This window comes from Dasypus novemcinctus, chromosome 13, assembly GCF_030445035.2.
Source record: "Dasypus novemcinctus isolate mDasNov1 chromosome 13, mDasNov1.1.hap2, whole genome shotgun sequence".
NCBI lineage: Eukaryota > Metazoa > Chordata > Mammalia > Cingulata > Dasypodidae > Dasypus > Dasypus novemcinctus.
Window position 1 is genome coordinate 58,401,178 of NC_080685.1, and position 12,048 is coordinate 58,413,225.

Below are 12,048 nucleotides of genomic sequence, written 5' to 3' on the forward strand. Positions count from 1 at the left end.
ATCTTTCAATTATAATGTCACATTTTTTTCCTCCCATAGGTCAGCTTGACATAAAACAATTGATATCAAAGAAGATACAGCTGACAGCAGAGGCAGAGGTAAGTAACTCCTCCTAGGAACAAATATAGAGCTTTAGGGTGAGGGTTTTGCTTAGAAAAATTTTAGTGAGAAATTGCTTAAAGAACTATTAAAATTTCTTGTAGGTTGACATCATGCTATGGTACAGGGAAAACAAGGTCTGCCACTGTGTTAGTTTCCTTGGCTGCTCAACTAAATACCATGCAATGGGTATGCCTCAAAGTGGGAGTTTTTTAGTTTGCAGTTTTGAGGCTAGGACAGGTCTAAACCAAGTCATCATCAAAGTGATGCTTTCTTCCTAAAGATGTGTTCTGGAGCAAAGGAAGGTTGCTAGATAGGCAGTTCAGATCTTGGAAAGGAAGAGAATGGCTAAAGAAAGGTGATGCAAGAAGCAAAGGTGTCTGGGGTACACCTGGACAGGTATATGATGTGGAGGAGATAGATGTAAAGATTCTGTGATGATGACCAGTAGAACTGTGTTTATGAAACTATTTCTGCCTTTGGATGAGAGGGCATTTGAAAAGACTTTAAACCAATTATCCAGGAATATTTTGAGCATGGAGACACTATTGAAGTTGTGGAAATGCTAAGAGTTTAAATCTTGGTGAATTGAAAAGTGGAGAACCAGTGTTGGCAGTGTCTTTGGCATTGGAAAAGAAGGCTAGTCATAGAGAAATGACATCTCAGCTTCTTTCTGACCTTTTTGGGTCAGTAATGAGTATAAGTGATAAATGAAAAATCATTTGATAAGTTGTTGAAAGAACTACCGAATTAGCACTGTATACTCCTAGAGCCTCACAGTTGGTGGGACAGTTTATTGCTAGAGCTGTTGGAGATGGAATTTTATGTAATACCTATATTGATAGTTACAAAGGAACTGTAGATTGTGTGCAGGCTAGAGCAGCATTTGACAAGGCTACAGTGTTCCTGAATACGTCTAAAGGTAAAAAGCATAAAAATAGCGTGTGGGGGCTCTAGAGGTGGGCAGCAGTCTGTTAATCACCTTGTCAAAGAGATTGATACTCTGCTGAAAGAGTAATTACTCTCAGGAGACATATCTGAAGCTGAACATTGCCTTAAGGAACTGGAAGTACCTCATTTTCACCATGAACTTGCCTTTGACGCTTTTGTGCTGGTTTTAGTCAACTGGAGAAAGTACATTTAAAATGATTTTGGATTTATTAAAATTTCTTTGGAAGTCTTCTACCATTACTATAGGCCAAACGAAAAGAGGTGATGAAAGAATTTACAGTGAAATTCCAGACTTTAATCTGGATGTCCCATATTCATACTCTGTGCTTGAGTGATTTGTTGAAGAATGTTTTCAGGCTGGAATAATTTCCAAATAACTCAGAGATCTTTGTCCTTCAAGGGACAGAAAGCATTTTGTAAGTGAAGAAGATGGAGGTCATGTTAAACCAGAGAGATACTGAATATAAGAACTCTTGCAGTCTTAGATATTATAAAAACATAACTGAATTGTAAGAGTTGTTTGTACAGTTTTTGTTTTTTTTAAAGCCCTTGTTTTGGGTATAAGGCATTTCTGAAATTTTGTAAACTTAGATGGAAACTTTTAAAAAAGTTTTTATTTTGTTTTGTTTTTGAGGGTATAAAGGAGGGATTGAAAAGTAACCAAATACTTAACCTTGCCTTTTTTACCTGCTACTTTTCTAAAAACCTGCCTGGGTTTCTCTTTCTCTGCCTCTCTTCTTCCACCATCCTTTATATGAAAGGTGCCTTGGAAGAAGCTACAGGGCCAAATGTTGAGGCACCTGCCCTTTTTCTGCCTCCTTTAGTAAAACTCCAAGTGAACTGATATTCCTTTTTGGTTTTTACTTAACTGTTTGAAGCCAAAACCTCACACGCAAGTGCACAAACTGTACAAATCGACAGAAAAACTAAATATGTGTACAGTTGACATGGTAGTGTACAAAGGATTGTTGTTGATCTAATTTTTCTTGATTTTTGGCTTTTAAGTTATTTTACCTGTTTTTTGTTTGTTTCTTTGTTTTTGTTTTTAAAGATGTGCATTCTAGCCTGGAGGTCAGTGTTATGTGTTTGTTTATATATTTGGTTCCCTTCCTTCTCCAAGCTTCCAGGCCTGCTGTCCTAGTTTTTGTTCCTTCTTTCCTCCTCTGGCTTGGGGACCTTTGGGGGAAGGCCGTGACGCCTACTCTGTTTGTGGGGTGATGGAACTCGGGCAGGACAGCTGCTGCAGCTCCCTGACTGCCATGGGGCCCCCCACCCACTTACCCAAGTGGGTCTGGGTTCTGTGGATGATGGGGGAAAGGTGTTTCTGACTCGTGTGTAGAGGATAGATTCATGAAAAGCAGTTCTGGGTGGTGTGCCTTCCAGGTTCTCTCTGGGGCTGTTTTGAGCAGCATGTAGTCTGCTGGTTTTATGAGTGAAATCCTATATAGGGGAATAAAAGAGATCTTATTATTATTTTTGAATAAAAACCTTTTGTCTTTAAAAAAAAAAAAGTAACCACTTCTTAACTGGACTATTCTAATAAACTACTTTTATATAAGTGCTATGTTTATGACCTAATCCAAGTTTTGCATTGATGTCTGACTACCACTCCTTTCAAGGATAGTGTTTTTTAGTAAAATCACTGGTTTATACAAAGCTTTATTTAGCGGGTAAAGTTAAGCCGCTAAAACCCCATGTTGGCTTCTGCTTTGAATATGTGCTTTGGAAGTAAAAAGAAAAGTTATTTCTTTGTCTTAAAGAATTTTAAGAAAATTTTAAGAAAAATCTCATAAGCCATGAGACTTATTCATCTTTCCAGGGAAATACTGATTGGTTTTAAAGACTAGATAGTTCAGTAAATGAGGGCTGGAACATCTATTTTTCTACAAAACTGGAAAAATGAACCTAGTTTTACAAGAATATATGACAAAATAAAACATGTAAAGCAGTGTTAAAAAAAAAGATGTAACAGTAAGAAGTCATTACAAGTGGGGCAAACCATTTTATATGTCAGAATTCAGTAGTGCCCTCATGAAATTCTGGAGGACAAATAACCCTTTTTTTGTTTTTTATTTTTAATCCAATACTGTACCTGAATGTAAATTGAACTCAAATTCAAAGCATACCCCCTTCCATTTTCCCAGTGAGATATTCACTTCCAGAATTTTTGGCCAACTTGAAATCTTTATTTTATTTAATTTTTTATTTAATTTTTAAATTTTTGTCTTTTTTTTTAAAGATACATAGATCACAAAAAATGTTACATTGAAAAATATAAGAGGTTCCCATATACCCCACACCCCATCCAACCCCACCCCTCCCACTTCAACAACCTCTTTCATCATTGTGGCACATTCAGATAAACATTTGGTGAATACATTTTGGAGCACTGCTACACCACATAGGTTATAGTTTACATTGTCATTTATAGTCTCCCCCAGTTCATTCAGTGGGTTTTGGGAGAGGGAAGAAGAGATGTGGGGGCATTTTTGGGACTTGGAGTTGTCCTGAATGATATTGCAGGGACAGATGCAGGACATTATATATCCTTAATAACTCACTGAAGAGACAGCACTTTTTAAATCCAGCTATGATGCTGTCACTAGAACTTTCATTACAAGTACCTACCCATTTACTTATCATTAGGAGTTTTTTTTCCCTTTTGTTTTGTTTTGTTTTTTTTCTGTGTGTCTGTTATTTATTTTATTTCCCCTTCCCCGTCATGGCTTGCTTGCTGTCTGCTCTCTGTGTCCATTCACTGTGCACTCTTTTGTGTTTTTGCTTGTCTCCCTTGCTGAGTCAGCTCTCTGCGGCCAGTGGGCAGGGGCGGCACCCCGTGCGTGGTGCTTGTAGGCTGGGCTGCATTCCGCCGGTGTGCAGGTGAGCCTGCTTTCACAAGTAGGTCCCAGGAGGCGAACCCAGGGCCTCCCATATGGTAGATGGGAGCCCAACTAATTGAGCCACAGCCACTTCCCCCTTTTGTTCTTTATGTATATTTGTGATTTGTACACTGTAACCACTTTCTGTATTGCTTTCTTAAAGTGGTATCTTAGTTTGACAGGCTGCTGTGACAAATACCACAGCATGGGTTTGTCTTACAGTTTTGGAGGTTAAAAGGCTTGCTTCCTCCAGATGTTGGCAGGATTCTGGCCTGCCAGCATTCCTTTTGGTTCCTTGACTTTCCTGTCACTGGAGATGCCCTCTCCTTTCTCTTCTTGTTTCCTTCTGACTCCCTTGGTTCCAGCTGCTTCCTGTGGCTTTTTCTTTATAATGGTTCAGTAATCTAGATAAACATCCACCTTCATTCATTTGGGCCACACCTTATCTAAAAATAACATCCTCAAGAGGTCCTATTTACAATGGGTTCACACCCATAGGAACACTGACCAAAATTAAGAACATGGCTTTCCTGTGGTACATAACCTAGTCTACCACATTCTACCTGCTGGACCCCAAAAAGACATGTTCTCCCACATGCCGAATACATTCATCCATCACAACATCCCAAAAGCCTTAAATCTTTTAGTAACAACTCTGAGCACAAAGTGACATCAGACACTTTTATGACTGATGTGTCCTGGGGCAAAGTTCTTTTCTGCCTGTGGGTCTGTGAAACCTATAAAATAAATTTCTCTTTCCAAAACACAATGATCAGACAGGCATAGGAGAGCCACATCCATTCCAGAAGGGAGAAATTGGGAGGAAAACAGGGATCATGGGTCCTAAGCATTCCAAAACTCAGCAGGGAAAAGTCCATTGGATCTCAAGGCTGAGTATCATCTGTGGATAAATGCTTTGTCCTCTTGTGTCTTTTGGAGTGGCAGCCCCAACCTTTCTAAGAACTTGTATGGGGGACATGCTCCTGTGAATGCTAGGGCCTAGGCCCCACTCTCTCTAAACAGGGGTGTATGGCCATTTTCCCTGAACACCTGGGCATGGACTCCATTCTGTAATTATTGGGGTGGTGCCCAACTCTCCTGAAATCAGGGTGGGAGCATACCTTCCAATAACCAGGGCAGATGGCCTGCTCTCTCCAGTGGCAGGGGCGGACTTGCCCTTGCCATACTCATGTGTGGGTCTGCTTTCTTGACTTGAGGGGATTTCTTCTGTTGAGACTTTGACTTCTGTTGTTCTGTCTTTGAAGTCATTTTCCCTTCAATTCCTCTCATCTCTGTTCTTTACAGTCCTGGTTGACAGCCTGTGTTCATCAAAACTTGTAAAAAAATCTTGTCAGTTTCTGTATATTTCAAGGATTTTCCACATCCTTTCTAGATAACTGCATTTCCCATCTCAACTTCCTCAGAGATTGCTGAATGGATCCATACACAGCTATACCCACTTTAGCAAAGGGTTGTTTGCCTTACCCTCATGAGAAGCTTCGTTGTCTGGAGGTTCAATTCCCAAGATATAGGGACGTCCCTGATAGAGCCATTTCTGGCCTTATTCTCAGTGCATATCCTCTGGATTGGCTGAGAATTTCCCAAATCATTCATTGCAGGTTTCTTTGTACTTAGCAGTTCAATTGTAAATCTCTTTCCTCTCTTATCTCACTATAAGCTACAAGGAGAATTAAGACTTCACCTTCTACACTTAACTGTTTTTTTTTTAGGAGGTACCAAGAATTGAACCCAGGACCTCGTTCATGGGAAGCAGGCGCTCAACCACTTGATCTACATCCACTCCCCCACACTTATCTTTGAAATCTCCTCAGCTGAATATCCATAGTCATAGCTTACAAGTTCTGCTCTTCATCCTACACCAGAACACAGTTTCAACAAATTACCTCCCACTTCATAACAAGAATCAACTTTCCTGTTTTCCAGTAATACGTTCAACATTTCCTCCTAAAGCATCACTGGAATTACCTTTATCATTCATATTTCTATGAATAGTCCCTTCAGAGCAATCCAGGTAGCTTGTACCTAGTGCTTCACAATTCTCTCAGCATCTACCAATGCCAACAATTCCAAAGTCAGTTCCATATTTTTAGGTATTTGCAGTAGCAGTGTCCTACTTTCTGGTACCAAAAACTGTCTTAGTTTTCCACGCTGCTATGACAAATACCACAGTGTGTTGGCTTAAACAATGGGAATTTATTGTCTCTTGGTTTTGGAGGCTAGGTTTTCTTCCTCCTGGGGTGTTAACATCCTGACTGGCCAATAATCCTGTGGTTTCTTGGCTTTCTCATCATGTGGCTATGTGCTCTTCTTTATCTTCAGGTTCCTGCTTCTGACTCCTTCCTATGGCTTTCTCTTTTTAAGGCCTCCAGAAATTGGATTAAGACCCACCCTCATTCAGTTATGCTACATCTTAACTGAAAAAAGCATCTTCAAGAGGTCCTAATTACAGTGGATTTATACCCAGAGGAATGTAGACCAAAATTAAGAACATGTCTTTTCTGGGGCACGCACACCTATATACCACAAGTGGAGTTCAAAGGATATATTTACTATACTTGTAACTTTGACTCCAGACTCCTAGTTCAAAGTGTGTTAAATTTTATTTTATTTTAGGTACTGATTCCATTAAGTTACCTGCGTAAGCCTACAAAATCACACTGATTAAGGTCATTTCTGGTGAATGTGTTCTCTAGTTAGCAAATTGTTGGTCTATTATGAGAGACCATTTAAAGGCTTATTAGGCAACTTCCACTTAGCTGAGAGAGAAAAATTTTGGCCAAGAAAATAAAAATTTATTTAATATACAGACATAGATGGTTTTAAGGACCCGTTTTTGCTTGTTTAGTGGTTAAAATAAAGCATTTGTTTTACAGTTTTCTAGTTGTTTCTGGCCCTTCTTAATCTTCAGTTAGGCACCATATCAGGGTTTGTCTACCATTCCTTCTGCCTTCTTTGCTTCTTCACCCCTTTCCTAGTAAGAACACAAAACCTTCTTGTGTTCTATTTGTGAAGTAAGGATTTCAAATAGGTGAAAGGATAATCTGTCCATGGTATCATTGCTTTGTATTTAAACAAATCTTAAATGGGATGGGAACATTTTTCTGTGCAGAATCATAAATCCAAACGTTAGTGGGGAGGGTCATGGTGAGTTGAGTGGGGGAAAAGGGAGAAATATTCCAAGGATTTAGTATAAAAATATTGCTTTTTTTTTTTTTGGAGAGAGATTATTCTACTTATATGCATTGCATATTAATCAGTGAATAAAATGATTCAATTGTTTGGTTTGTTAGGAGCATTAGAAGGAGAAACAAAGAAATGAATGAAGTAAGGGTTAATAAACTAAGGGAAAGGTAGACGTTTGTTTAACTAGTAATATTTATTTGACTGTGTTATGCAGGTGATATGAGAGCTGCAGAATTGTGCAGGACTTGTTCCCTGATGTTAAGGGAGGGAATGGCTTCAATAAAGGTGTGGGCGTAGAAAACTTATCCTGAATCTTGGAAATGTCACTTGGTTGAAGTCTGTGCCCTTATTGGGTTTAATGGAAAGAAAGATAAGGTTGGAAAATCGGGGTTAGATTGTAAAGCATTTTTCCCATCTCCATTCCTGTGTTCAATGCCATCCTCTTTACCTGAAATATCCTTTAACTCCTTACTTTCACCAGTCAAAATATGATATATCCTTAAAATTCTTCTCAAATGCTGCTGCTTCTGCAGTTTTCTAAATGCTCTAGCTTAAATGTATACTCTAAAAAAAATTCTTAGCTTATACCCTTAGTGTAAACCCTGGTTTTATTAGAAAGTGGTTTAGAAAGTGGTTTGTTTGGAATAATCTCTCAATTCCAATTGAATTTATAGGTGATTTGATTTAGAAGTTTTTTTTGGAATTATTTGACATTTAATGAGATTGACCATTTTGCCATTGTTTATTCACTGGAATATTTTTGAGCAAAATATACTGGGAATGTGATTCTGATGTCAAAGTTCACAGTTTTGGCAACAATGAGGCCAGATAGGCAGCTATTGAATATTTTAGTACTCTAGACTGAGTACTCAGAAGCGCAGGGAGGAAAAGGGAATTATGTTTAGAAGTTTATGGGCCAGGTCTTGTACTAGGTGCCTTTTTTATATACATAATCTAATTTACTTAAATGATCCCATTTATAAGAACAGTCTCTTAACTGGTCACATTTTTGTGTTTTGTTTGCTTTATTTGTGACATTTCCTAAGTAAAATGACTATTGAGTTACCAGATACGTGTACATTCACAGATTAATCTTTTTGGTGCATTATATTTTTTGCAAAATGAAAACCAGGCTCCATCTGTGCGTTCGTTGAAGCCGCTGGTCTTGGCCAGCACGGCCCTGGCCCTCCCTCTTTTTCCTTTCCTGGGGCCCCAACCCAGTCAGCCTGCTGGCTTGCTTGCCTGCTCTGTACCACACAAGACAAGGTGCCAGGGGCCACAGAGCAGCAAGAGGCACGTGGCCACAGCCAGCTTGGTCACAGGAGTTAGTGTGTCGCCCTGGTGGAGGAGTTGGGCGAGAAGAGCAGGGGACACCCTGCCCGCTCCCTCTGCTGACCAGCCCTCAGGAGTGCAGATAGAGAGGCAGGATGGAGATATAGGGAAGATGTTTGTGGCTTCTGAGTGATCAGAGGACTTGCCTATTGTCTTCAGAAAACTTTGCATAGCAGCAGGAATGGATTAACAGGCCCTTTCAAATGCTGATTCAGACTTTAGACAAAGGTGATGATCACCGTGAAGTTTTTCTACTTTCAAGTACTACAACATCAAGTTAAATACAAAACTCAGAACTAACTGCTGTTCAAAAACAGCTTATTAGGGAGATGCTCCTATTGTAGCTTCAAGCTCAGATGCTGAATCCCCAACCAGAGAAGACTTATACGAAATAAAGCAGCCCAAGTCTTTGCCTTTCTCTTTGTTTCAAAATATCTCACTACATGGCTCAAGTTTTGTTTTGTTTTTTTTTTACATTCTCTCAGTAGGAGACCTAAATCTGGGGAGAGTGGATTTGTACCTCTGAATCATTATGACTTGATTCAGAATTGCTGCATGGTGATGTGGTGCATGCAACAGAGTCGGCTCATAGGAACAGTCTTAGATACCATGAGGGAGCAGTGCATTGCAAATCTCGTGAAATAATGGTACCAAAGCTTACAGAATTATCAATATACTAATTCAGAAGTGGCATGTCAGTGCATTGAAGTAGGTGGGGCTTACGCCTATTAGATAGACTTATTCCTTACAACCAATGCTAGGTTTATAAATATGCTGCTAGGTCATCTGTTGATAGAAGTTCTATGAGAAGAAGCATGTGACTGTTTATTTGAAATTGTAATTAAAAGAATGGACCCTGTTGATAAAATGAAGCTAGTAGAATTTTTGTGTTTACTAGTATTATAGTCTGCTGGGTTTTTCAGCATTTACTGGGAAGATGATGTTGACTTTCTGGCCAGATTTTCTAAGATGGTAAGTGGAATGGTAAAGTCATTGATAGTTAGCTGGACTAAATTATTAAAGAATGGAGATATCAAGAATGCATTAGAGGCGCTACAAGTTATTGAAACAAAAGTAGCACTCTTGTTGCAGCTATTAATTCATGAGGATGATCACATCTCCTTTAACATTATTGGGTTTTATGATTATCTTCATATTTTGAAATAGCTTACAGTGCTCCAGGATCAGCTAAAAGCTAAGTAGAGGGGGTGGGGGGTATACGGGGACCTCATATTTTTTGAATGTAACATTAAAAAAATAAGGACAAAGAAATTAAAAAAAACAGGTAATGTAGAGACAATCATCTTGGCATTTACGAAAAAATTGACTTATGATGAACAATATACCTTTGAAAATGATGGTGACAACAAAGTCATGTTTATAGAATACAGAAAACAGCTGTAGTTATTGTTGGACAGGCTTGCTCAAGTCTCACCAGAAATACTGCTGGCTTCTGTTTGCAGAGTTTTTAGTTCAGCACTGTGGAATTGACAGACTACATGGTTAATGGAAGTTGCAGTAGCAGTAAGATTGCTGTATATGTTGGCAGAAGCTCTTCAGTATCTCATGGTCCTCTCTTCTCAGGTGAGGTTTCTGATGCGAACTTTGGTAATGTCAGCAGTTCTTACCAGCATACATCTGTGACTTTGGAATTCTTTGAAACTGTTATTAGATATGAAAAGTTTTTCACAGTTGAACCTCAACACATTCCATGTGTTCTAATGGCTTTCTTAGGTCACAGAGGTCTGCAACATTCTAGTACAAAAGTATGGAGCAGAATCGCTTTCTTGATTTGTCAAATCTCTCAAAAAAAAATTGATTCTTTCACTGAGGATATTCTAAATAGAATACAAGACTTATTAGAGCTTTCTTCACCTGAGAATAGTTAACCAGTCCTTGTTGAGCAGTGATGTTCAGTTATTTATTTATGAGACAGCTGGAGTACTGACTGTTAATAGTGAAGACCCAGCAGAAAGGCAGCAAGAATTAATGAGGAGTTTGTTGACTCCACTAATGGAGAATTTTAAAATTATGTTGGAAAAATTGGTGCTGGCACAAGATGAAAAAAAGGCAGGCATCTCTTAGTAGACAGCTTCAACCATGCTGTTGGATTTGCCAGTTAAACCAGCAAAGCTTTCAGCAACAAGCAAATTGTAAAACAATTTGTGACTGTTCTGAAATTTATCTGGACTGTTCAGTGGTTTCCCTAAACATGGCTCTTCTGACTCTTCTGTTTGAACCTATAATTAGTACTAGGGTTGATAGGTGTACATACAGACATTTTGACAGTCCACAGTTCTCCCTTTTTTTTAAAAGATTTATTTATTTATTTATTTATTTCTCTCCCCTTCTCTCCCGCCCCAGTTGTCTGTTCTCTATGTCTATTCGCTGCGTGTTCTTCTTTGTCCGCTTCTGTTGTTGTCAGCGGCACAGGAATCTGTGTTTCTTTTTGTCATCTTGTTGTGTCATCTTCTTTTTGTCATCTTGTTGTGTCAGCTCTCCTTGTGGGCGGTGCCATTCTTGGGCAGGCTGAACTTTCTTTTGTGCTGGGCGGCTTTCCTTATGGGGCGCACTCCTTGTGCATTGGGCTCCCCTATGCAGGGACACCCCTGCGTGGCACAGCACTCCTTGCATGCATCAGCACTGCACGTGGGCCAGCTCCACACGGGTCAGGGAGGCCCGGGGTTTGAACCATGGACCTCCCATATGGTAGACGGGTGCCCTAACCACTGGGCCAAGTCTGCTTCTCTCAGTTTTCCCTTACAAAAGAATATTCTCAGAAGTGGAGTTTGTACTTTCCTTAATTGCATGATTATATGCCCAGACGAAGAAGTTCTTTTGTATATTCCATTTGCTTCAGAGCATATGCTCAAAGATAGTGAAGCAAAAGATTTCCAAGAGTTCATTCCTCTTATCAACCACATTACAGTCTAATTTCAAATACAGATATTCCCATTTTTACAACTAATGTTCATGCCTCTCCTACATGCAATTTCTGAAGTGCTGCTTCATCCAGCAGAAGAAAACAGCCAGTCTGCTCTGCTTTAGAAAAGCAAATATTATAGAATTTATTTTGCTTTCCTGCACAATGTCATGGGGAGTGGAAAAAGCTAAGTCATAGCAAATCAAGGTGCAGAGAATGTAGAACAGGTATTGGTTACTGTCATCCAAGGACCGGTATGCACAGAGAACATATTTATCATCCTCTCAGAGTTGGTGGAACTCTGGAGAGGTAAAGATGGATCAGAGGAATTTGCTGATGTTGTTTGTAAGCACATTGTCCCTGCATGTTTCCTCAGACCTTTAAAACAAACCTATGACCTGGCAGGTGCACAAACAGTATTGGTTTTATCTATGTGTACAGTGATACTGACAACAGTTCATCTCAAATGGGACCCAGAATGTATTTAGTATCTTCAATAAGAATACCTGCCGTCCTTGCAACTAGCTCCAGAAATAATTCAGGAATTTTGTCAGGCACTTCAGCAGACTGATGCTAAAGTTCTTAAAAACTTACTTAAAGATGTTCTTCCAGAGAGGAAGGCCCTAAGGACAGGATCTCTTTGTGCCGACTTCATGATCA

At 39.4% G+C, this 12,048-nt stretch overlaps 1 protein-coding gene and 1 pseudogene across 2 annotated transcripts in view; both read left to right on the forward strand.

The window, feature by feature from the left end:
• LOC101439724 (sterol O-acyltransferase 1) overlaps positions 1–12,048 on the forward strand; it is a 91,978-nt gene that overhangs the window by 34,827 nt on the left and 45,103 nt on the right. Inside the window, exons 1-2 of one of the 2 annotated variants that reach the window (XM_004478236.4) lie at positions 38–98; positions 9,929–10,049. In XM_004478236.4, the coding sequence (XP_004478293.2) occupies positions 9,972–10,049 (78 nt within the window). In that variant the 5' untranslated portion in view covers positions 38–98; positions 9,929–9,971. Of the gene's footprint in view, positions 1–37; positions 99–9,928; positions 10,050–12,048 lie in introns of those variants that run through there. The other variant, XM_004478235.4, reaches the window with a different exon arrangement.
• LOC139436347 (programmed cell death protein 4 pseudogene) lies at positions 285–1,511 on the forward strand (annotated as a pseudogene).